We start from the raw sequence: 25,263 nt of genomic DNA, 5'->3' as shown, positions 1-25,263 counted from the left end.
TGCTGGTTGATGAGAAGCTCAACATGACGTGGTAATGTGTGCTGGCGGCCCAGAAAGCCAACCGTATCCTGGGCTGCATCCAAAGCAGTGTGACCAGCAGGTCGAGGGAGGGGATTCTCCCCCTCTGCTCTGCTCAGACCCCCCCTGCAGTACTGCCTTCAGGTCTGGGGCCCCCAATACCAGAAGGCCATGGACCTGTGGAAGCAAGTCCAGAGGAGGCCACGAAGATGATCAGAGGGCTGGAGCACCTCTCCTATGAAGGCAGGCTGAGAGAGTTGGGGTTGTTCAGCCTGGAGAAGAGAAGGCTTTGAGGAGACCTTAGAGCAGCCTTCCAGTACCTAAAGGGGCCTACAAGAAAGCTGGGGAGGGACTTTTTACAAGGGCAGGTAGTGATAGGACAAGGGGCAATGGCTTTAAACTGGGAGAGGGAAGATTTAGATTAGATGTAAGGAAGAAATTCTTCAGTGTGAGGGTGGTGAGGCACTGGCACAGGTTGCCCAGAGAAGCTGTGGATGCCCCATCCCTGGAAGTGTTCAAGGCCAGGTTGGATGGGGCTGTGAGCGACCTGGTCTGGTGGAAGGTGTCCCTGCCCATGGCAGCGGGGTTGGAACGAGGTGATCTTTAAGGTCCTTTCCAACCAAACCATTCTATGATACTATATACCAAGTACTTTTGGTATTGGTAAAAGTGCTAATAAAGCAAGTGGTTATTTTTATCACACTGAAACAAGTTGCAAAGTCTGATAAAAAGCATTCTTGACCATATCAACAACACACCAGAATTCACTTCCTGCCATTTGGCATGCAGACTAGCACAATTGCATGCAGATGTAGAGCACTTACAGAAGCCACAATTGGGAATGCACTTTAAAGTGTCATTTAGGTCTTGGCAGTAAATGTAGACCCTCTTTCTCTAGCTTTTCCACCCCTGAAAATCCTACTATGCAGCACTTGATTTTCCACTGGCACTGGGGACCAAAGGAGGAAAGGAAGTGATCCTTGAAAAAGTATGTCTAAAACTTTTAACTATAGGTTGAGGGGCTTTTAAAATCAACCATATTGGAAAACAGGCCTGTTATTGTAGAAGGTGTTGCTAGGAAACCAATGAAACAAACAAACAAAAACCTAGTCCTGAGAAAAGGCCAGCTTTCATGAAACCCCTTTGGGAGCAAAAATGGGCAAGATTTCTTCTTGTTTTCCCATAGTGAGGATGATATTTGGCAAATGAAGCAGCTACTGATAACAAATGAAATACAGGATTGTATACTGTCAAACTTGGACATAAATGGAAGTAGTTCTTGCAATGGTAATCCTTCATCCCTGTTTATAAATTCTAACATTGTCTTCTATTTCAAACTGTGATTTAGCATATGTTATACTAGGACTTCATATAGGATACATATTCTGTAGCAGTTAGTAACATATCCGGAGAAAATAATTTTATATGCATATAACAACTCAAGCTTAATTTTGTTATTTCATGATTTTACTGTGAGAAGGTTCTGTGTTGAGGGAAATACAAAACATAACTAAGTTTATGTGATATTTTGCTGAATATTGGTTTAGGGTTTATTTTTTTCTTCTGTAATCACATAATGCTATATCATACACATGCTGCTGCTATATGTGATGGGAGTAGTATAGCTAATCTGCTTATTAATAGCATGTTACTAAACAGTGAAAATGTTACTGAAAAAGGGAAAAAAAACAACCTTCACAGAGCCTGTCTTACTTTGTGCTTGCAGAAGCCTTGTCACTCCAGCTTTGTACTGCTGTTGAATAATTCCAGAATATTTAGCACTGAAACATAGACCTTGTGTAATATCTAAACCTTGTATAATACCTCAGTTATTCCAAAAACTGGGGTGTTCTTGAAATGTGGTTTTGTTCAGGTCCTGGCACAGCCACTTGGACTTGTATTCAAAATTGCTGCATTAGCTGAATTCCCAGACCCTGACCTGCTTGAGGTTGATGCCTGGAGGGAAGTTTTCAGTGTGCCTTTTCTCAGAAAGGAAAAAAAACAAAACAAAACAGAAAAATGTCTCAAATTCTCTGTTGCTGGACACTAATACTGGCAGGACAGTAAGAAAATGGGAGTAATACTGTTACTCCAGATATGAACAGGAGGGAAAGCTATAAACAGGAAAATGTATTTTTTCTACTGTACCAGAATTCTTGGAGTGGGTACAAAATATACTTTATTCCTTGAACACAGCAAGATTAAAATGTGCAGTATTCTTTATCATAAGCTAAAAAAGCAGTATCACTCATCATTTAGTAAAATACCTCTCATAAGTGTTCTTTAAAAAGAAAGAACTGAAGGGCTTTGGTCATTTGTAGCATGGGATTTCAAAAGTTTTTTGCCCTTTATACTATGAGTCATGTGAAAAGAATGTCTCAACCTAAAAAAAAAAATTCAATGGGCAATACACTTTATATTTAAATTTACTATTTCAAAATAGCTAGAGAAATAACATTGAATGAACTGAGAGTTTTTCAGGATTTGAAAAAAATCTTTTGTAAAATCAGAGAAATAGTAAGCAAAACAAAATTAAATGGCTCCTTACAGGCTCACTTCTTTTAATTATATGTAAAGAAATGCTATTTTATATGCTCTGTTTTAAACTTACAGGACTAAAATCTTAACAACTTTTATATTTCTGACTGAACACTAAAGCTTCTGTAATTTGCCCTAAAAAGAACAACAACAGAAGCCCCTGAACACTACATTTCAGAGTTAAAAACTGACCTTGCCTCTTCCAGCCATGTCACTTAGATGAGGAAATTAAGGAAAGGCAAAGGCAAACAGCAAGAGTCATACATTGTTAAGGAAACTAACTGAAATTCTTCAAATCAAATCTCCAAGCATTAAATAGTAGACTAGCAGGATATGCAAGAAGGAACATAAAATAACATAACCGCAGCTCCAGAAAGAGGGAAAGCTGCCAAAAAGGATGCTTTTTTTTTTTCTTTTGCTGTTTTTCTGCTTTGAGATTCATGGGGACGTATTTGTTCCCTGTTTAGAACCTAAACGAACATGTTTTGCATGAGGGAACTGTCATGGTGTTGGGATAATGATGTTCCAGTTCACAGTGCAGCAGAATCGCTCCACAATCATTAACACTTTCTGTGGGACTGGTGGTACCAGCTCAATTTTTGTTTGTAATTAAAGTATGCCATGAACAAGCCTGCCCAGGCATGGTTCAGCCAGTCCTGTGCCTATCCTCAAATCCTTCCTTTGCAGCATGGTAAAGTGAGGAATGCTAGCTTTTCATGAATATATCAGCCTGGCTTTCTTCTTTCTGATTCTTTGTGCAATGAAAGTTTGGCATCTGGGGCTTTCTCCAGCCATCAGATTTGGTCCTTTCTCCAGAACAACCAAAAAAGAGCTGCTGTGTGCTACTGTTGATGTTTGAGCTACGTAAAACATAGGTGAAACCTGCAATAAAAGAACACAAAAAAAGTTCCCACTCCCTTGGATACCACATATGTAATTGTATACGTAATAGTTACTTGGCCTTTTATGCATAATAATATTAGTTAAGAAATTTATACATCAATTAGGAGATGGGAAGTTAAACTAGGAAAAAATGCTAAGGTAAACTTGCTACGTATACTGAAGTCAGTAATGTAGTCTACCTGCTTTGAATATTTTTCCTACCATGCAGTGTGCATGGTGATATGCAAGAATACATTCATATACCTGTGCATGAATTTTAGAAGTCAGTAGTCTTTAAACATGATATGGACTTAAGAGTACCTCAATCCACAAATACGCTGAAATGAAATGGATTGTAAATCTTGCATTTTTTTTTTGTCCACAGGGTAAAACATCAAGTGGAATACTTAGGTCTGAAAGAAAATATTCGTGTAAGAAGAGCTGGCTATGCCTACAGACGGGTTTTCAAGAAGTTTTTGCAGAGGTAGGGTAATACTTATTGAGAAGTGTTACAGCACAGTTGTTTATATGACAAGGAAGAAAACAAGAAGTTGCACGTTTTGAAAGCTTCTCATTTCCCACTTACCCTTTCCTTTTTCCCCATTTACCTTGCTCACAGTCTAGGTTACGGAGAGATTTGAGTGTCCTAAAGAGTTGGCTTTGTGTCTTTTAAAGCTTTTTTCATTTTTCTGTAAACTTCCCTAAAACCTCAGTTCTTTTTGTAGTGCTATGAGAGGGTTCCTCAAAGTTAAGAAGAGTTAAGGGAACTTAGAGTTATGAGCATCAGAGCCTGGAATCTGAGTGTCTAGCTGCTAGCCTTTGTTTGAAATGTTGCAGCTCTAGGTCTCCCAACTCTTCTTTCCCAATGACAGAAGACAGGTAAAGAAATACACGCCTGCCATTCAACCATTTCACTGTAGAGAGTAACCTTAGCTTAAATTGCTTGTTACATCCTTCTACTGGTGTTCAAACAGCTGGGAGTGGTTACAACTCAAACCACTGCAGCTGTTCACTGAATGAAAGCAAGTCAGAGCTCTGTGAGACCAATCCTTTTTTCACTGTCTTAGGACCAGCTGTTAAGATGATTAACTACCTCCACTAGCTCATGAAATCCTCTTAAATAAGAGCAATTTCAAGATTTATACAACATTCAGCTCCTGTTTTTTAGAAAACTGAGACATAGAGCTAATAAATGCCCAAACTGGAGTGGCGTATAATTGAGCAGACAGCGCAGAACAAAGCCACTGGTAATGCTTCATGGTAATACAGAGAATGTTCTAATCATCTGGTAATAGACAGACCTAAAATATCTGAAAGTATAGACTCAATTTTCATTATGGAACAATTTTAAATCCCTTTTTCTTCATGATCTTCAAGCCCAGACATGTAAATGTGAGTATGCTTCAGGTTGCATTACTTACACAGGCTGTTCCCGAGACAGAATAACAGATTAATAATGTGTATTAAATCTAGCCTCCACAGTTGTTGAATACTGATTGTGAGGGCTGTGCAGGTCTGGAAATCTGCCTGATAGGTCTGCACAAAGGAAACCTGCATGGTACTTCTGGAAGGTGAATAGATTTCTATACTTCACTTTACATGTAGAGATCCACAAGCAACTGAAACCATTCTTTATGGAATTCATCCATTTGTTTCAAATTAGCCTTGTTACATTTAACATTTTGTAATGAGTAAAACTCTTCCTGCAACCTTTCCATTCACAGTTCCGTAGCATCCAGAACAAGCTCTGTTCTGACACCCTGAGTCAGTGTGAGTAAAAGTGGGCTGAGGCATGGGATGGACAGGAAATGCATGCTTGTACACTTGTTTTCATTGGGCGTTCCTTGGCAGCTCCATGTAAGTGGAGATTTCTGGGCTGAATAGACTTTTATGTACAAAATTTACATTTGCATGCAAAAAGCCACAGTCACTGAAAAGGCCTATGTGTTTCAAAGCATAACCAATGTGAAAGCTGAACACCATACTCCTATGTTTAGGCATAGGACCTAACTGCTTACTGTGAATTTATAATAGATCATTTTTTGGGGGCAGTCATGATTTGAAATTGTTTCAGAAACATTTTAAGAACACATTTAGTACTTGTGCTGAAATCCTCTGTAAGATCAAATTACACAAGCTTGAAAAACCTAGATACATGGATAGTGACATGACCAGTTTAATGGGAAACACGCACAAGTACGTTAGAGGAAAGTACCATTTCTAAACAGCAGTGAACAATGATAGAATTGTCATGTCACAAAATTGTGAAATGCTCAGTTGGTGCATGTTATAGAATGATCTGTTTCTTCTGCCCTGTAGACTTGTCACACCAGTAAAATGTACAAAGTTAATCTGAGTTTATGAAAAATGAGAATTTCAAATCTATTCTTATTTTGTACCCAAGAGCTTTACTTATATTAAAACATCTAAAGTCCTGTTTTTCCCTGTGCCCTTCTTTACAGCTCAGAAGATGTAGGAAAGAATTTATAAGATGCTGAAATGTAGTGTCAAATTCTGTTGTGTGGAAGGTCACAGCTTCAAATGCCTTTATTGACATCAGCTCCTTTAAATTCAGACTTGCTTAGACCCATGCATACAACTATAGTGTTGGCAGTACATGATGAACCTGTAAAAGGGGCTGTTAATTAGATAAGCTGGGAATTACTTTAAACTTATAACTGAAATGTAGTGTCAAATTCTGTTGTGTGGAAGGTCACAGCTTCAAATGCCTTTATTGACATCAGCTCCTTTAAATTCAGACTTGCTTAGACCCATGCATACAACTATAGTGTTGGCAGTACATGATGAACCTGTAAAAGGGGCTGTTAGATAAGCTGGGAATTACTTTAACTTATAACTCCTTACTAGGTTGCATCTATTTATCCCATAATACTGATAAATTACATAAATATAGAAGTGTACACATTGTCTGTAAACATAGATTATGTATAATATACTTCTATTTTTAAGATGGTATAAGAGCTGTTTTGTTACACCATCATGCATAGTACCTGAGCATTTGTTAACTAGTAATAAATTTGAATATAACATCAGTAGACCCTTTTGAATCCTACTGACTATTCGTAAGTTAGCTTTCTCTTTTCATATACTTGCTGTTCAAAGGTGTTTGGTTTTTGTGATATGTTCCTTTTTAACCGCTATTTTTCTTCGTGTGTTATTGTTATTTAAGTTGCATGACACTGTTTCTGCTTCCTGGCTGGGTAACATTTTAGATATGACAAGAATGAGTAATGAACATTCCCTTAATGAATTTTCTAATAATCCCTTGTGTGATTTTTGAGAACATTTTATTAGGAGCTATCTCAATCCTCTTAAGAAACAAGAACTTGGGAATTACAACAAACTGAACTCCGTACTTTATCACTTTTTTCATTACTTGAATAGTTTTACTAATAAGCATGATTTAGTTCATATAACTCAAGTACACTTAAGGCATTAAAAAAAATTGTCAAGAGTAAAGAACATAAAAGATTTGGGGGAGAGATTTGTCACAACATACTTAACTGTTCTCCCATCTCATTGTTAAACAAGTCTAAATAGCTGCTGCTAGAGAACTTACTTATCCCTAGACATGCTGAGGCAGCTAAAGCCCATCAGTGCTCCTTAGTGGGCAGTGGAACAAGGCAGCTTTGGAACTCCAGCCTGGCAGTTCCAAAAGCCCAAGTTAAGCCTGAAAGAGTGGACTGTTTAAAAGGGGCTGCAACCTGGCGTCCACCTCATTTTCAAGGCTTAAAGAGAATACTGTGAGACAGAAGACTACTCACCTCTTCCTATCAAAGACACATTATTATAGCACTTCCCTGCTGCCTTCCCTAGCCCTTTGTGTGGTCAGTTCACAGTTTGTGTGTGGAACAAGCTTTCCCTCTAGGTAGCACCAACACCACTGTATCTTCCCTCTTGCACCAGAGGCCAAGCCAAATGCTTTCTGGGATCAAGCCAAGAATGGCTCCTTGCTAAATGCAGACCAGCTGTTGAACAGGTGGGTAAGGAGCATGAGCTGGCCACTTGCTTAGAAACAGAAAAGGCCATTGTAAGAATAAGACAGACAGAGAAGGCTTGAGTGGGAAATTGGCCACGTGCTTAGGAATGAATCTAGAATACCAAGGATGTAGGTACTTAAATCTGGACCGTAAGTCATTGCTAGTAAATAACCTTGCCCTGGATTTAAGGAGATACAGCAGAACTTTCTGTAATTGACTGCTGCAGTTACCAAGTAGTAACTTAGCATCTGGAAATGGGAGACTCCTGGACACTGTTGTCCTTCTCATTGCAGTTGTTTGGTCTTGCTAAACAAGTAACATCTTAATACTGTGCATCTTTCCACACTCCCTGCTGAAATTGTCAACCCTCCCCCCAGGGTAATACTGACTAAGAGTCAGTGGAATTCTGCTGCTGCTGTTTGATGTCAGGTTTTAATCTCTTCTCCTTGGTGGTTAAGGTATGCCATTCTGACCAAAGCAACCTGGCCTTCCTGGAAAGGAGAAGAGAAACAAGGAGTTCTCCACCTGCTTCAGTCAGTCAACATGGATCCTGACCAATACCAGCTTGGGAAATCCAAAGTCTTCATCAAAGCCCCAGAGTCTGTAAGTGTGGCAGAACATGAGGCTTTAAATATGAAATTGTTTTGCTGAAATAAAAGGCCTGCCCACTCAGAAGTTGAGCATGGTACGTGCTAAGGTGGGAGAAGCATAAGAATGTAAGTCAAACTGGACAGGTCTGTCACAGGTGCCTCGAGGCTGTATGGGGATTCTAGGCACTTTTATAACAGACACAGTACATAAGGACCCTGCATGATTTTGACACTAATACAAGGAGCATTAAATGCATCAAGGAGGAGATGGGATATGAAGATGCTTTGGTGCCAGGCTGCACATTGTGACATTCCATCAGAGAATCTGTCATATGAAGGAATATCATGTCATGAAAACATATCTATGGCCATTGGCCCAAGAAAATAGGTCCTCTTCTCAGGACAAGAACAGCCCCCAGATACAGTAATGATATGTTACATGTCATTGAGTAAATCAATGTTCCAGAATGACTGCAACTTGAAATCGCATTCAAAAAGAACATTAGGGAGGCATCATAAGGCTGTTTTTATCATGTGGCTGCTAAACTGCAGAAAATCTGTTGGAAAAAAGTTTCTTGCATCACTGTTCAGGAGAGTTACCAAGGAAGAAAAACTATGCTCTACTCACCATCATATATGCCTTATTTATCAGAAGCAATCAGGCATAGTTTGTAGAGCATACCTTGCAGTTGAGCAGTAAGTGGTTTCTTGGTGCTTTACCTGAAGTTACATATCAAAATAAATGCAGAACAGTTTTGTTGCTATCATTTTCTTTTCCAGAAACATTTTTTGCTCTGTAGAGCAACAGTAATTCAGGCAATGACACTGCTGTGCCCAATCACATGGGAAGATATCTGTAAAGGGAAAAAGATACTACTTCTCCAAGTCATAATAGAAACCGTGTTGTTTCTACCATATAAGGGGTAAGATAGTATCATGTCTGTTCAGAAATAATGAGACTTTACACTCCTGCCATCTGAGAGACATGTTTATATAATAAAGCTTATAGTGTTCAAGATGTAGGTTATTAGAATACCGAGGTCCGTGTTGGCAGAGCAGGAAATTCTAGTACAGGATTAATCCCACTTAGTCATTGCAAGCAACACCTTAGCTAGCCAATTATGAGGAAGCGTGAGCTTTGTCTGCCTTCCTCTGTAGCACATGCCATGATTTATTTCCTAAGATTATTGGGGAGTTTTGTCTTCCAAAGTCGGTGCGACAGCCTTGGACATTAGCAGATATCTTTGAAATCTCTTCTTGTGATATTACAGCTGTGAATTTTAGTCCTTTACTGATGACATCAGGTTTATTATAGGGTGGTGGCAAGTACACATTCTGGTTAAGTATCTATTGAATTAATACAGACAACTTAGTTGCCTGTAATTACAAGGAACCAGAATTAGTAATTTAAGCAAAATCTTCCAGTCCTGTGTTCATTATCTTACACTGTAGCAAACCTGATTTTCTTGTTTTCACTGTGAAATTATTTTGCATCCATGCCGTTTGCAGTTAGTTACAAACCAAATACAATCTCAGTTTGGGAGATAAACAACTAAGGGAAGAAACTAAAATAATTTTTGCATGATGGTTGTTTTCTCAATGTTATGCTACTTTATGGATAAATAAATCCAAAATTTTAAAGTATTTTTTCAATTTTATGTAATAAATCATAAAAGGAAATAACTTCCTTTCCTGGCTGCTCAAATAACCTAAGCTTGGTATGTTTGCCCCTTGTAAGAGCACAGATTTTCAGCAGCCATATCTTCACAAATGGGGTGGGTCTTATTCCTGTTTGGGTTTCTTGTTTGTTTGTTTTTTCAAAGAAAGAAATGAAATAATTTGCTGGTGTCTGTCTTCTGTTTAATAGCCAAGTGGCAAGTGCTTACATAGGGTTGATGGATCTAGTTCCCCTTCACTCTGAAGTGGCCAAAACATTAATATTCTGTACCTCAACATCATATGCTATTAGATTGTTTCCAAGAGGACGAAATTGTTTTCCAATGGATGCATCTTCCCATTCTAATGCATTTTTGTGATACTAAGTCCTGGTTGCATGTATATGTCATTTAATGGCATATCTGTGAGTTTTACTGAAGGGCAATTCCTACAGGTTAGGGCAACATAGTAAAACTTTTTTGGGTTGCATTTTGATTTTAATTTAAATTAATGCTTTCAATTACTGTATACATTTTCTTTAAAATTTATCTTTTTTTAAAAGGATTAAATCAATTTTTAAACAAGTACTAAAAATAGTCTGGGCCTTTTTCATTTTAAGTTGAAAAATTTTCTGACCTGAATATTCTAAAGCTTGATTTATATCTTTCAGTATCAAAGACAATCGTCTCTTGTATTACTAAAATATTGGCTAGGGTTATATGACTTGAGAAAAATAATGTTTTAGATGGTAAATGAAAATTTTTCTTTCTACCATCAAAGACCACCTGTTGTCATTAATCAGATGAAAAATACTTGATTTGCTCAGGAGTGTCAGGGGAAGCTTTATAACACATATTTTAGGAAAGAATTTATACAGTATTTTTATAACTTATGAACTGTATTTTAACTCAATGTTTTCATTGAACTTCCTTAATTGTGACCTTCAGCTGCAGGTGATAGACTGTTTTGCATTGAGATTTTGCAATTAGCATTATTGTTAGAGAAATAAATGGTGAGTGTTCACAAGAGACAACATCAATATTGTTACTGTACCCTGAATTGCATAAGGGCTTAATCATGCCCCTGCTGAAGCTGAGAAAGTTTCTTGCATCCGGAGCACTCATGCCTGTGTGCTGAAACCCTATCTAGTGCTTGTGTGTTTGTGAAGAGGCTTTTTTTTTTTTTTTCAAAAAAGCTTGCTGTAGATGGAGAGGTGCCAACTGTGAAATAAGGTTTTATGGGTGGCAGAAAGGAGGCTTCACTATTTACATTTCCATCAAACACCTGAATAAACTCTGTGCAAGAGCAAGTGAGGTTCTGCGGAAATGGTCTGCACTAGATCAAGTTTCCTTTTTAAGATCAATATGAACAACAGTATTTTTCTAGATTTGCATGGTTTATGGCAGCAAATTAAAAAAGGGACCCTGAAGCCCAGGTTTGCTTCTTGATATACCTGTTTTTACTAATTTTATCTCTCTTGAAAGCAAGCAGAAAAGTCCTTACAAATATTTAACACAAAGTAGAGGGAAATAATAAGCAACAGTCATGTCAGTGGAGCGATTTAGTACTTTAATTGTTAGCCAAATGCTTGTGCTTCTGATGAGACAAGAAAACATTTAACTAAACTTAAAGTATGTACCAGTTGACAGTGAAATATGCTGTATCCTACAGTAATCATGAAGTTGTTCTAATGCATTAAATTTACATACATTTTAGTGGGGCCTGGAAAATTCTCAAAAAAAAGGGGATGCCCCTTCTATTTGTGTTCTGATAAATCAGCTTTTTCTCTTGAATTCTGACATTTTAAACCCAAAAATCTTTTGTCATACTGAAATACAAGATCATAGTTGTAAATCCTGCAGCCAGCTGACAAACTTCACTGCTGGGAAAGAATGGAGCCAATGGACAGGGGACTATGCAACTCAGACAGGGAAGAAAATTACATGTGAATACAGTAGGTTATGTTACACATTGCACAGATCCCCATAGACATGATAACATTCTGACAGGAGAAATATGAATTTTGGACAATGTGAAGATGGAAGCTGGATGCATGCCCAGTAGAGAACCTTGAGTTGCACCAATAGAATATTTCAGGGAGAATCCATGTTCCTCTCCGTTCATCATTGGGTATCAAAATTAATGGGTAGACTGGTAAGAGCCAGAACCACTCAAGCATCAGAGATTTCTTGCAGAAAAGGTTATGTTAACATTCCGATCTCAGATCCCATAGTTCTGGTAGAGGCACCAGCTTGGATCTAGAGTAGAACACACTGGAAAGTTGCTGAAAGTAAAATATAGCTTTTTCTTGAATTTTTCATTTAAAATGTTTGACACACCCTACTGTCTCTTTGTGCAGCTATTTCTGTTAGAAGAGATGAGAGAGAGGAAGTACGATGGGTATGCCAGGGCCATCCAGAAGGCATGGAGGAAGTATGTGGCCAGGAAGAAATACGTACAGATGAGAGAAGAAGGTAGGTCATAACTTCTGATGACAGATATTTCACACATGGTTCCAGGAACCAAAAGAGTGCCACAAGAGATGGAGGTATCTCCCTCTCCATAGAGCAAACCATTGCATTGCAGATGACTACCTCGGAATGACTGCAAATTGTTGGACCCCTAAGGTACCACTGATGAGGCTGGCTGCTCTGCATGCATAGATTTCTTGGAGTACCCAGTGTACTCTCAAAACAAAGCCAGACCAAGTAGGGCAGAGATCAGAGATATTCCAAGGGAAGTGAGAAAGGAAAAGCTTCCCACGGTTATACAGGACCTAAATGGTTTGTAGATGATACAAATCAATCCAAGGACTGTAATGTTTAATTGCATGTGTGACCTGGGTTATGTGAATGAATAATGTTCTGGGTTTGGAAGAGTTAGTCTTTAATTTCCAGCAACGAGTGAGAAATTCCTTAGTTCTAGAAGTGCTCCCAATTCATCATAACTGCTGAGCTTACCATCAGTGTATTTCATTAGGAATGGCTTTAATAATCACATGGATCCTTATATAAAGGATTAGTAGCAGTGCTTCACTATTTTTTCCATATTATAAACAATTTGGTTATCACTTCTTCCCAAAAAGTTTTGCTTGAAACGGTTAGCTCTTTCAGATCATGAGTTTAGAAAACGTAGTAAATACTATTAATCAATGTTTATTTTTGGTATTTAAGCATCAGATCTATTGCTGAACAAGAAAGAGAGAAGACGGAACAGCATTAACAGGAATTTTGTGGGAGATTACATAGGCATGGAGGACCATCCAGAGCTACGCCAGTTTGTGGGCAAACGGGAGAAGATTGATTTTGCAGACACCGTAACTAAATATGATAGACGGTTTAAGGTAGGTTCAAGAGCAACATCCACTAATGATTAGTTCTGCTAGGGAGTTAAAGATGTCTTTACCATCCTTTAACAGAAACGCCACCATGTTAGTGTCATATGATCTAGGATACAAGCTTGAAAAAAAACATGTCTTTGACTTAAAAGATACCTAGGGAAGCAGTTACACCCTTGTAATCAGAACATTGCCATTGTCAAAACTATTGTCTCCATAATGAAGGCTTTATGGGACTTGCTGGGCAGAAAGCTACATTAGTTAGGAAATGGGGAACAAAACTACTTTCCTGTGCTGTGTAATCTGACTCTGAGGTCATGTGACTAAGCCCATCAGTATTTTTTTCACTTGAACCAAAGACTAACAGTATTGCCCCAAATCAGAGTACATTATACATCTTTGGAACAGCATCACAACATTAATGCATTGATCTCCCCATAGCTATGTATTTTCAAACAATCTTGTGTTTCAGAGTGTGAAGCGAGATCTTGTCCTCACTCCAAAGTGCATATACCTGATAGGGCGTGAAAAGATAAAGCAGGGTCCAGAGAAAGGCCAAGTGAAAGAAGTCTTAAAGCGAAGAATGGAAGTGGAGAGAATTCTTTCCGTTTCTCTAAGGTCAGTACCTTGAAAATATCTTTCCATTGACAGAGAAATTTGTGTAGAATGGGGGTAAATAAGTCGACTGATGAAGGCTGAATTTCTTAAGCTGTATTAATTGAATCTTGTAAACAAAGGAAGCTGAAGCCTTATTTTCACTCACAGCCCTAGCAAGTGTGTTATAGCAATAGATGTTTATGTTATAGCCAGCCCACAAACATTTTCTGACAATTGTTAAAAGATTTCACTTACACTGGGTCTCACCTGTCTCATGTGTTCCCCAAAATGTATTCTGTGAAGCATATATTCACCATGTACAAGCACGTTCTAGTAAGTTTTGGCTCAAGCTTGTATCCCAGAAATAATTCTTACTTACAGAAGTACACCTTGTACCTGTCCACTGCTTCCTGAAGGGGTGTTCTCTGTCTGGTGAGCTACTAAAACCTTTATCTCTAATTGGATTTCACATCACTTCTGTTGACTGAATGTCAAGCTAATCGCAGATTGCAGGAAATATCTGAGGTGTCTGCCCAGAGCTAAGAACCCCAGTTAGGTAAGCAAAAACAGGAAAAAACTGCCCATGAGACCAGTGGATTCTTGCCTATATAATTTCATCCCTTCGAAGGTGAGTGAACAAAGTCTCTGTATACCTCTGCATTTGTTATTGCAGTTTATCAGAGCCGGTAGCTGAGTGTAATTTAATACAAAATAATACTGATCTAGGGCAACAAGTGTACTTTTAAATATTGAAATAACTTACTATTTTGACAGAATACAAGTCTACACTTTAGTACTGTGTATTGATAGCTACTGCAAAGGTTTTTTAGTATATGCTTATAAAATATTCCCATTAGCATAGCCAGAAATCTCACAGACATTATCCAGTACTTAAAACCAGCAGATTTCACATTTTTGCAGAACTCTTCACAGCCATTTCAAGACTAGGGAAAGGTCTGCAAGATGTGTCTGCTTACAGTACCATTTTTAAAACCTGTGGTTTATTTATCATACATCTTCTTACCGAAAGTTGCAACAAAATAATTGTAGTAGACAGAGATTAAAGATGAGAGTGGAACCTGTCTGTTCAGTGCTCCAAGTTTGGAGCATGTGCTGTGCAAAGCCCCAACAGATTGCAGGCAGGGACTTGAACTGGTCCTGTGGTGTTCCAAAGGCACAGCCACATTCAGTTGGCTGCAAGGACGGCTGCCTGACAACTGAGTGAGAGCTGTTACGCTCCTCTCGCATGTGAATAACAGTTCCACAGAACTGTCTGAAGCAAAACCAATGTGCTTAGCTCAGAAGAAATATGAATGTTACATTACAGCTAATGTTTTGAACTTAGCTTACTGATTTTGTTTTAAAAAACATCGGGGATTTGTGCATGCTAAAAGGAGATTCAGAATGACAAGTTGTCACAATGTCCTGGTATTCCTCCAAAACCAAACCCTAGAAAACCTATGGGGGCAAGAAGGCTTTTTCCTGTTATCATGTTAGTATGGCCTGAGTTCAAATGGGTCTTAATCAAGGGACCTCTTAACTCTGTATTCAGGTGGCTTAGTAGTAATACAATGCTCTGGCTGCAGAGGCTGTAAAAGTTACTGCTTCTCTCGAATCTTGTCTCAGTGACAAGAGTTAGCGCTTGTAGTATTTAAGTCTTCAGTTAGCAAAACTGGAGTGAAACCTTTATTTAGTACATGTATTACCTACCATGTATTTTGGGAAAAAAACAGAGAAACAAAAACCCCAAAGCAGTTCGTCAGGCTCAAAGCAAAAATTGTATTCACTCTAACATGCATTCTCTCATGCCTTTTCAAAACTCCAGTTTATTGTCCCTATAGTTTAAGTTTTCTACACATCTAAGATAATTGATTTCTGACTGGTTTTGAAGTGAATCTCAAACCCCTCTGTGGTGGAAGAAAATAATTGCAATAACATCCTTCATGAGCTTATCCAGAATGGATTTAGCTCTATTCCGTATTGCAGCCTCAAAGTTTTGTAAGCTTCTATTCTTGTGTTATTTTTCATGCAATATTAAATTTTAACTAAATCAACACAAAATATATTTAATTTTAAATGGAAGGCGGAGAGAGGCTAACTGGATTCTTGCATTGCTTTCTAAACAATCTGTCTCAAGAAACCCATGTGCAATATATTGTTGCAAGCTTGTATCAATACACTTACATACAATAAGGGCAGAGCAATCAGCACTATAGACATGTATTAACAGCAACTAACACTACATAACAACTTAAATTACTAAAGGAGTTGCAATTTAAAGTGCAAATGCCCAACTTGGAATTTGTTTAGGGTACTGAGAATGACAACCCGTACTCTCGTGGAAATGTTCTTGCGTTTTTAGTAATAATAAATAACTGAGCTTTATAATTCATCTGATAAGGAGTGACACAGGACATGCTAACGGCATTGTGAAGTCAGACTCTTTGCCGAATCAGCAAAAATAGGACCAATGACTGGATGATATTTACTGCAGGCCTTGGGCTTTTCTTATTGGTCTCATTCAGAACCTTGCCGAGGCTCTAGATTTGCTTGATGGAAAGGAGGTCATGCTCTTACTCTATTTTTATAGATTTTTTTATTGCTATGCTGAATACTAATAAGGTAAATTTGTAGTTTCATACACCATTTTCCAAATTATGGGAAAGATTTCAGAATGTGAAAGGAGATTATGGAGTGCACAGGTGGCAGGTAGATTTTTAGAAAAACAGGCAGTGGTACAACTCATCCTTCATCTAACATCTTAAGCAGGTTAGAATTGTATTTTCATACATGACAGTTAAGAGCACTTCTAGCAGCACTATGAAGCTATTTTTAATTGTGCATAAAAAGGTACTCACAGTCTGTAGAGAGAGTCATAGTCTTCAGTAACCAGATGAAAAGTGAGGGTCAGAAAGCTCCCCTCTTTCAGATTTATAGTCAGCAATCAGGCAAACCAGCTGGGAGAGGAAAAGGGAGGAGCATGCTCAAAGTGGAAAGCTGTTGATTGTTAGGTAATTAGGATCAGAAAACAGTGATGAGGGCAAATAAATCTAATTTTGTCTCTAATAGAAGGTGGAGGCTTTTTTTTTTCTGAGCTGAATGTTCTTTGTGTTCCTTGTGTGCTATAATTAATTTACTTTTGGAGTTACTCTGAAATGTTGAAGCAATACATACATAGATTTAGGCAAGAGATCAGCACCTTCTTTGTGTGATGTATTACTATGCAAACCATTGAAAGAAGCTGTTTCTTAGTGATGGGTATGTAACTTTGGCTTGCTCTTCACCTAGCTGCTAAAGCCACCTGCCTGGTTTTCCTCAGCCGTAACCACTGCAATGCAGATGTTCACACTTCTGAGTTATGTATACTGTTTTTTAGAAAAAAACCTGTGAAAACTTGTAATGAATGTTAATTCTAAATCCAACAGGATTTGAAAGGTTCACTCCTCCAGAGAGAAATGCAAACTGAGAGCGCCTTTTTCACTTAGTAGGTGATAGCTAATGTATTGAAATCAATTTTGAAAGCTTTGTTTGTACCTGTTTGTAGAGAGGATGCAGAAGTAGACAGGCACCAATGTAGTTATAGCTAGGACATATGTCAACATGCTGTTAAAAGGAAGAATGATACACATATAAACAAATTACAAGCATGTGACAGAACTGTTTTTACTGTGGGGACTCTGGAAGGGCAGAAGTCAGCCTTGCAAATTACTGATGTGGATATCATTTTCTGTGAAGTGGTTTGCAGCATCTTTAGCAGGTGTAAATAGGAGTTGATCCAAAGGTGGCATGGAACCCAACGTGTGTGGTTTTTTATACTGTGTTAAAGCAGTCTAAGCTAAAGCCAATGGAAAATTGAAAGCTTTCATTCCGAATTTGCTTGTTTTGGGTTTCACTCTTACTTTAGTAACCTCCAAGTTTCTAGTTCACCTCTAATCACAAGTTTTGCCATTATTGAAGAGATGGACTTTAACTGTAACTTTAATAGCACATGTTCTTTTGCTAACAGTAATTACTGTAAAATGACTTAAGTAGTATTCCTGTCTCTCAAAAAGGATTGTTTCAGATAATTCACTATCAACGCCTGAAAAAAACCCAAACCTGTTCTCAGAAAGCAAGATTCTATAATTAATGCTGCTTGGACCTTCTAACGTTTTTAAAAATCAAGCATGAGTACTCTGCAAATGTCATTATAATGCTGGCTGTATTTGCTGATGAAATTCAAATCTGAATGGTATATGCTCTGATTTCTTTTCAGCACAATGCAGGATGATGTTTTCATTCTACATGAACAGGAATATGATAGTTTGCTCGAATCGGTCTTCAAAACTGAGTTTTTAAGCCTCTTATCAAAACGATATGAAGAGAAAACACAGAGAAAACTACCTCTGAAATTTAGCAATACGTGAGTTACGGTTTTTCAATGGGCTTTTAAGAATAAATAATCTTTGCAAATAAGTGAGTGCTAGTTGTTGAGCTCCTGATACTATGCTTTGTTTTAAAATACTAAGAGGCAGCACGGTGTAAAAATCTGTATGTGCAAGGAGACCAGACTTTCCAATTAGTTCATCAGAGTAGTAGATGAGGATTGTACCTGGGCCATCTGCCGCTTCCCACTCTCTGTGTGCACAGAAGAGTTGCCTTCATTCTGCTGAACGTGGCATCAGGCTCAAGGGTCTGCAGCTTTGTGCTACAGAGCAGCTCTGTGCCAGCAGAGCTTCTGCCCCACAGCAAGGGCCGGGTCAGTCACCGCACAGTTAAGGTGCAGCCATAGTGCAAGCTCTCCATCTCTGTGCTGGCTGCTGTTTCCTATCCTGAGAAGCGAGCATCCTCTTCCAGCTCCTTAATCTTGACCTCGGAGTGGCAACATCATCATGAAGAGTTTGAAAGACAATTCTGGAGACAGAATGTAACAATCTGAAGCTTGTTGGGGGGACAGAAGACTGCAGGGTGAAAGGATGATTCTAAAGAATAGTAGTGGGAACGTTTTTTTAGAAACAAGCCTGAAAAGCTATAGAATGTTTGATGTGCATTTTAGCTGCAAGGACACGCTGGAAACCATCTCAAAAAACATATGCTTTTGTTAATACTCCTACTCGTTAAGCAGATTAGCAACAGCAGGCCTTGGATTTGTATATTATATTTCCTTCAAAAAAGTGGAAGAATTATAAAAGGTAACAGGAGATTATTATTTAAGTTTGGAAAGGGTGTAGGAGGACAGTTGAAGTATGGAACATTCCTGTAGTGTGTAGTCCTGTACATTGGGAATCCAAAGCCAGTACCAGGAGTAAATTATTTTTTTTTTCATGTAAAACTTCTGGGGTCTTGCTCTAAACCAAACCGTAATTTCCTTAGCTTGTATCTGAGTACGATTCAGAGCAGATGGATAGTGTGGAAATGCTGGGAAAGAATATATATATATATATATGTGTGTGCGCGTGTGTGTGTGCACGCACGTATACTTGCACGTGTGTGGAAAAGAATTTAAATTGGAAAGATGGAAGTGTATGTATGCAAAAATGTTTACTGCTGGAACATGCACAAGGCCCACTCCTAAAGCATATATATTGGCATATACATGCCAATGTATATACATATATACACACACACACATCTACTATATCTATACATCTAACGGTATCTACAGAAGAATGTTTAGGAACGGAGCACTCTAGCGTGCTCCAGTAGAGTCTGCTGCAGAGGCAGTGATGTTTGATGGCAGACACATCTCTTACTCAGACCTTTGCATATTTTTCTTCAAAGCGCTCTGGACTCTCCATCCGCTCCAGGGCATCTTAAACTTCCTTTGAGTAGCTCTTCCAGGAATGTTAAAACATCATTTGAGAAGAACATGTAAAAAAAGCATGGAAAAGAGATTTAATTAGGTGGTTTATGTCAGCTAAGTCACTCAGGGAATACAGATTCTCAGGCTAAGCTTTTTGGTTTTATATTTCTAAGTTATCTGCTGCCAAGTGATATTGTCTTCATTTGACATAGAAATGCCTTCTGGTTTTTTATTCATGTGTTCCTGTGCTTACATTAGACTTGAAGTGAAGCTGAAAAAGGAGAGTTGGGGGCCCTGGAGCAGCAGTGGCTCTCGACAAGTGCAATTTATGCAAGGCCAAGGAGATATAGCCATTCTCAAGCCAAGTAATAAAGTGCTACAGATCAGCATCGGACCAGGGCTACCAAAGAATTCCCGTAAGTATGAATTTCCTTCAGAAATTAGTGAATGGTTCAGAAATGTAGAGAATGGTTGACTCTGTCTCCTTGCTTGCCTCCTCTAGCCTCAGCATGAGAAGGCCTCCTCAGCCTGAGAAAGAACATTCTTTGTTATTTCTCTGTAACACTTAAAAGAAGATCCAAGTTATAGATCCTAATGATACAGCTGCATTCCTTGGTGCTCTACAGTCATGCTGGAATTTTGTTACTTTCACTATATACCAATTGTTTCTGAAATGCCTGAAATTCTTTGCCCTGCAGCAAAAGAAATTAGGGCATTTAATCATGTGACATAGTACAAATGGCACAATTAGCCAAGCATTTTGCGGAAGAGTCTTTCACTCTGCTCTGAGCTCCTGCAGTTCCTACAGTCTGCATCAGGACAGGACAGGTTGTGATTTGAGGAAAGGTAACCTACCTCTGTATCACCAAAGATTGAGCTGCAAATATACCAGCCTCTCAGGTTTTGTGTCCTACCTTTCTCTCATGCTAATTGCTGATCAGAAACCATATGGTCAAAAGTACTGCTGTGCCATGGATACATGGTTTATAAACAAGTTCATAAAGCTAATGGTCTTTTGGACCTCATTTACTGTAGTCTTGAGACAGCTTTACTTTATATCCTGTGGCTGAACTGGATCACAAAAGGGAAAATATGCCTAAGTCATCCTTGTTGCACCTAAAGCCTTACAACAACCTGGCCAACACTCTAGGAGTTAGATTCATTCATTCTTCCTGGAGATCAGCTCTTTCTGATCGCAGAGTAGGGGTCTGGAAGCAGGAAGGACTTACCTAATAAACGTAATTGTGAAAGGGTAACAAGCTGTTGCTGGTTTCTTTTAGGTCCTACTAGACGGAACCTTACCCAAAGCAGAGGGTATTCCAACAGGTCTCAAAATCAGACTTATCCTATGAGAGCTGCACCGCCTCCTCCTGGTAAGTCCTCTTGGCCTCAGGCAAAAACCAGAATTTGAAATACAGGCTTTCACTTTACTCTTGTCATCTGGTAATTTTTACTCATTAAAAAAATCATAGTAAAGGTTTAAAATCCTCTTTAAAAGATCCTGTCTGGAAAACATATATTGTAGGCATTTGTGAAGTGTACTGTTGGGAGTCTGCAGACGATCAAACTGGTATTCCACCAGCAATAGTGTGGTTGTCATGGGTGCTGGCATGTTCAGCTACTTCGTATAAGACACTGCATCTAAAACTAACCTCGTAGCCCTCTCCACTTTCCTTTCAAGGGTAAAAGCTATACAGTTATCAAGCCATAGATGATGCTTTGCAATGAAACTGCTTTCAATGCCAGTAAACAGTGGAATGTAATTTATGTCTCATTGTCCCTACCCTGTTACTTTTTTGTATGTTGAATGCTGAGATGTATGAGCTGTGCCAGTGAGCAGCATGGCTTTTTCTGCATGGGATTGAGGTCATTAGGGTGTTTCACTTCTGCCCTTGAGAGATACGATTAATTCAGCTTGTGAACTGTGAGAGCAGAACAGTATTCCATTGACCCAACATTTCCCAAGTGGGTTGTTTTTTTTTTTTTTACTTACACTCCCAGAGTACTTTTTTTTTAACAAAGGGCTCTCTTTCAGTCAGCTGCTGTTTATTGAGGAACACAATGCTAATGGTGTAAGTTGGGTGTGCAACCAGTCTTGGTCACCAAATTAACTGTACAATTCCCAGTCCTCGTAGCTGCAGGATTCAAACTAAGGACTGCATGATCTGCAAGAACTGCTTATAGTAAAGTGGGAAATTACTGTAGTTAAAGGAGTTAACCTGTCTGCAGACACAGACAGTAAATATTCAACAGGATAAGTTAAAGCAAGGAAAGTCTGTTTTAATATTTTCCAAAAGCCTTCAGCAGTTTTATAGCTACACGAAAAAGACAAAAACATCGGTTGAAGAAGCTTTGTGCCTGCAGACCAAGCCCAACTTGTCTCATGTAGGTAAGGTAGTTTGGATATAGGTTTGCACCCAAATCCAAGGCACCAGTCCATGCCCATACCTGCAGTATGGCCTTTCATAATCATGTATCCCTTGGTGCTTATGACAGCTCCCAAAGAGACACATCAACAGAGACTCCTGATTAGAAGAGCCTGCCTCTGTGTGCAGCAAGACACTGGGCTAACTTTCTGCATGGGATTGATGTCATCAGGGTGTTTCACCTCTCACTTAGAAAGAAAAAATTTATTTAGACTGTGAACTCCGAGGAGAGAACAATATTCTGTTGACCCACTATTTCCCAAGTGTTCAACTGCAGAGTTGAACTAGATGTTCACGGACCAGTGGAACCACACTGTAGTGTCCAGGCAGGATAGGTGTAACTACTTAAGTTAAATGTTATGTTGACCCTTACGCATTAGCGTGTATCAGGTTTAAAAGGTGAGTGGAAGTCTTTCATACAGGCCTCAAATCAATTACCATATTTTTTTTGTACAGCGATTTTTTGGTTTTGTGTTGTGGGTTTTTTTTTTTTTTTTTTTAAAACTCAGCCTCCCTTGTAAAGTAGCCAATTATAGCTGGAAAAAATAAGATTGAAGACAGGTGTTACAAAAGTTCCGATTAGACTGTCCAGACTTTCAAGGAGTCCGAGGCAATTGCATGATTTGGGCACATTCCTCCTTTAAAGTCACAAACAGATCTCTCCATCGTGCTCTCACAGTGTGGGGAAGTAACGCTGTGGGCCATCATCCTTGATCATTTGAATTGTATTCTGCTATTTTCACATCTGTTTTGAAATTAATGGTCCAGTAGCTGAACAGACTGTTACATACATGTTCAGAATAAAACAAACCTTTATTGATATAACCATAATGTATGTGCCATACTGGCTTGGGTCCCAAAGTGGGTTTTATGTATGAGTTTATGACTACTTAAGCTCTGCCACAGTATCAAGAGAGTATCAGAAGCAAAGACCAGCTGTTGAATGCAGTAAGGTTTTTCCAAGTGTCATGATTATGAATTCTCCTCTCTGCACAGCTATTCATTCTGCTAATTTTCAACAGGCATAATCACAATGGAAAAAGGAGAGGATCACCTACAGCATTAATATAATATTAAAAATCAGATTGCTTAAATAAATATAATGGGAGCATAGCTCCCATTTTGTTCAGTGGGGGTTTTAGGAACGTAAAGCATGCAGAATTGAGCTCCTTAGACCCTGATCCTGCAAGTAGCTCAGACATAGGTGGGTTTGTTTTAAATTCCAGTTAGAGGCATAGTTATTTAAAGGCATTTACCCTTGTCATCACCTAGAAAATTCAAACTCCTTTTGAGCTATCAAAGTAGCAGCAAGGCTTTTTTTTTGGTAAAAAAAAAACAAAACAAAACAAAACAAAAAAAACCAAAAAACCAAAAAAACAAACACGCAAAAAAAAAAACCCTTGCTTGTTAAAACAGACAAATATTTATAGCAACTTAAAAAATGGTCTACCCAGTATTCAGGGAGTTGGACGGAGTTTGAACTTTAAAAGGAAAAAAGAGACCCCCCAGCAATTCTAGCTAGCTTTAGATCAACCCTTATCTGGATAAAATTTTATGCAGTGTTTTATATAGGGGTGTGGTGGTTACATGCTAGCTGACATTAATAAGGTTAAATTCAGCTGAGACCTAATCCTCTTGCTTGCTTGTAACACTCAAAGCACATGTCTCAGACTTGAGCACAAGTCTGTGAAGACGTGAACCCAAAATAGATCACCAGCAGACCTGAAACTGTGTATAAATCAAACTTTAAAATTTCAACATTATTTTGTTTTCAAGTTCCTTGATAGCTGAGTCTCGCTGACAGCTGAATCTAACTGACAGCTGAGCCATCAACACAAGGAAAAGGTTACCTTTATTGAGCTGTAGTTGTGACTGGATGTGTTCACACTTTATTTACTTTTAGGTCAGCAGCAAAATGGAGTAATAAATCCCCCACAGTCTGTACCACTTCCCCATCTCCCAGGAAATCAACGAGGCAATCAGAAAAACCTGTATACAAATATGACACGACCAACTTTACCACGGCAACTGTCAGGAGGATCAGGCAAGGTTTCACAGCAACCAGAAAGCTTGGATTTCCTGAAAGTACCTGACCAAGGAGCAGCTGGGTAAGATTTTACATTAAATCTGAGAGAAAAGTGTTGATTTTTGTAAATAGCTTCACACATTCAAACTGTTCATGACTGATACTTATCTTGTATATCCGATTCATAGATGACCAGAGTGTGCTATTGAGCTGTACTCAAAGGTATCATCTTCCATAGGATTTCAACCCACATATTTCATCATAGGCCTTTAGGAGTGAAGGTGAACAAGTTCTAGTTTAATATCTTAAACTTGCATGGTATCTTCTACTTAAGGATATTAAGATACTTGGCAGAGTTTAACTAGGCCTTCTTTCCCATCTGGTTTACAGATCATAAACAGTAGATGTGGTATTTTATGGCAACTGTCATGCCCAGAAATGCTGGCTAATAGTCCTTTTGTTTCAGCGTTGACTCCTGACTCATATACCAGACTTGTACTTCTTTTTAGGAGGAAGGCTTGGCAGCATGACATTCGAGATTATTTCAGCATCATTTGGACTTCTAAGCTTCAGCTTTCCAGAATATGTTGCTATGACAATCCTACAAGATGTGGGGGTGGGTGGCTGAGTGTTATTGTTATAACTAGGTATTTCCCAGTAGCCGAGAGTCAAAAGCATCAGAACAAGCAGAAAGACAGAACCAAGAAAGCAGGAGCTCAATAGAGGGAAGCAGAACAAGTTGTTCTCAATGCTGAAACCAGCTGCTCCAGACCTTGAGTGAAAATCCAGAAGTAGGCAAAACCTCTGATTTGTGGAAATCATGGAGACAGAAGTCTTCTCCCAAATATTTATGGGACCTTAGTGCTCCAGAATGTTAAAGGCCTTACAAAATTTTAAGTTTTTCAGTGACTGAACAGATTCTACTTGTAACTCAGCCCTTATATTCCACTCTCCTGTAGAACATTAGTGGAGCTTTACTATAGTGGGAATTTGATTATTTGTCAAAGATTATAGCAAAAAAATCTAGATATAAAATAATTCTAGCAAAAAAAAAGGAAGAACATCTGGTTTTGAATAATCAATTTGTGTTTCTCCTTGCTGATGACTTTCTATTTGTGTGATTTAATTCTGATGTAACCAAGTCTCAGAAAAATTACTATTAGTAACAGCTAGTTGTCCCAGAGCATTAGCAGATACAATAAAAATCCACTGTAGTAAGGTATAACAACTTTGCATAGTAATGGTTAGTGCAGACACAATTCTACAGTCCACATCCCTTCAAGTAAACAATACATGATAAATACCTCCTTGTTCAGTAGGAAAGCCCTATGTACATTGAACAAGCCATCATTCTTGTATCTCTGTCCAAATAATATTGAGGGGAAAAACAAGAGAAAATTCAGACTTTTC

At 38.6% G+C, this 25,263-nt stretch overlaps 1 protein-coding gene across 1 annotated transcript; it reads left to right on the top strand.

Annotated features, from left to right (window-relative positions):
* The first annotated feature begins 23 nt into the window (after positions 1–23).
* Positions 24–23,939, top strand: LOC104168028 (unconventional myosin-Ie-like). Its single transcript, XM_009708469.1, has 10 exons — positions 24–31; positions 3,824–3,922; positions 7,898–8,042; positions 12,045–12,159; positions 12,859–13,028; positions 13,495–13,640; positions 17,875–18,021; positions 19,660–19,817; positions 20,682–20,774; positions 23,731–23,939. The coding sequence occupies exons 1-10, from the start codon at positions 24–26 to the stop codon at positions 23,937–23,939; spliced, it is 1,290 nt and encodes a 429-aa protein (XP_009706771.1).
* Positions 23,940–25,263: the final 1,324 nt, after the last annotated feature.

The sequence above is a fragment of the Cariama cristata genome, unplaced genomic scaffold, assembly GCF_000690535.1.
Source record: "Cariama cristata isolate BGI_N322 unplaced genomic scaffold, ASM69053v1 scaffold34810, whole genome shotgun sequence".
Taxonomy (NCBI): Eukaryota; Metazoa; Chordata; class Aves; order Cariamiformes; family Cariamidae; genus Cariama; species Cariama cristata.
This window is presented reverse-complemented; position numbering and strand designations above follow the sequence as displayed.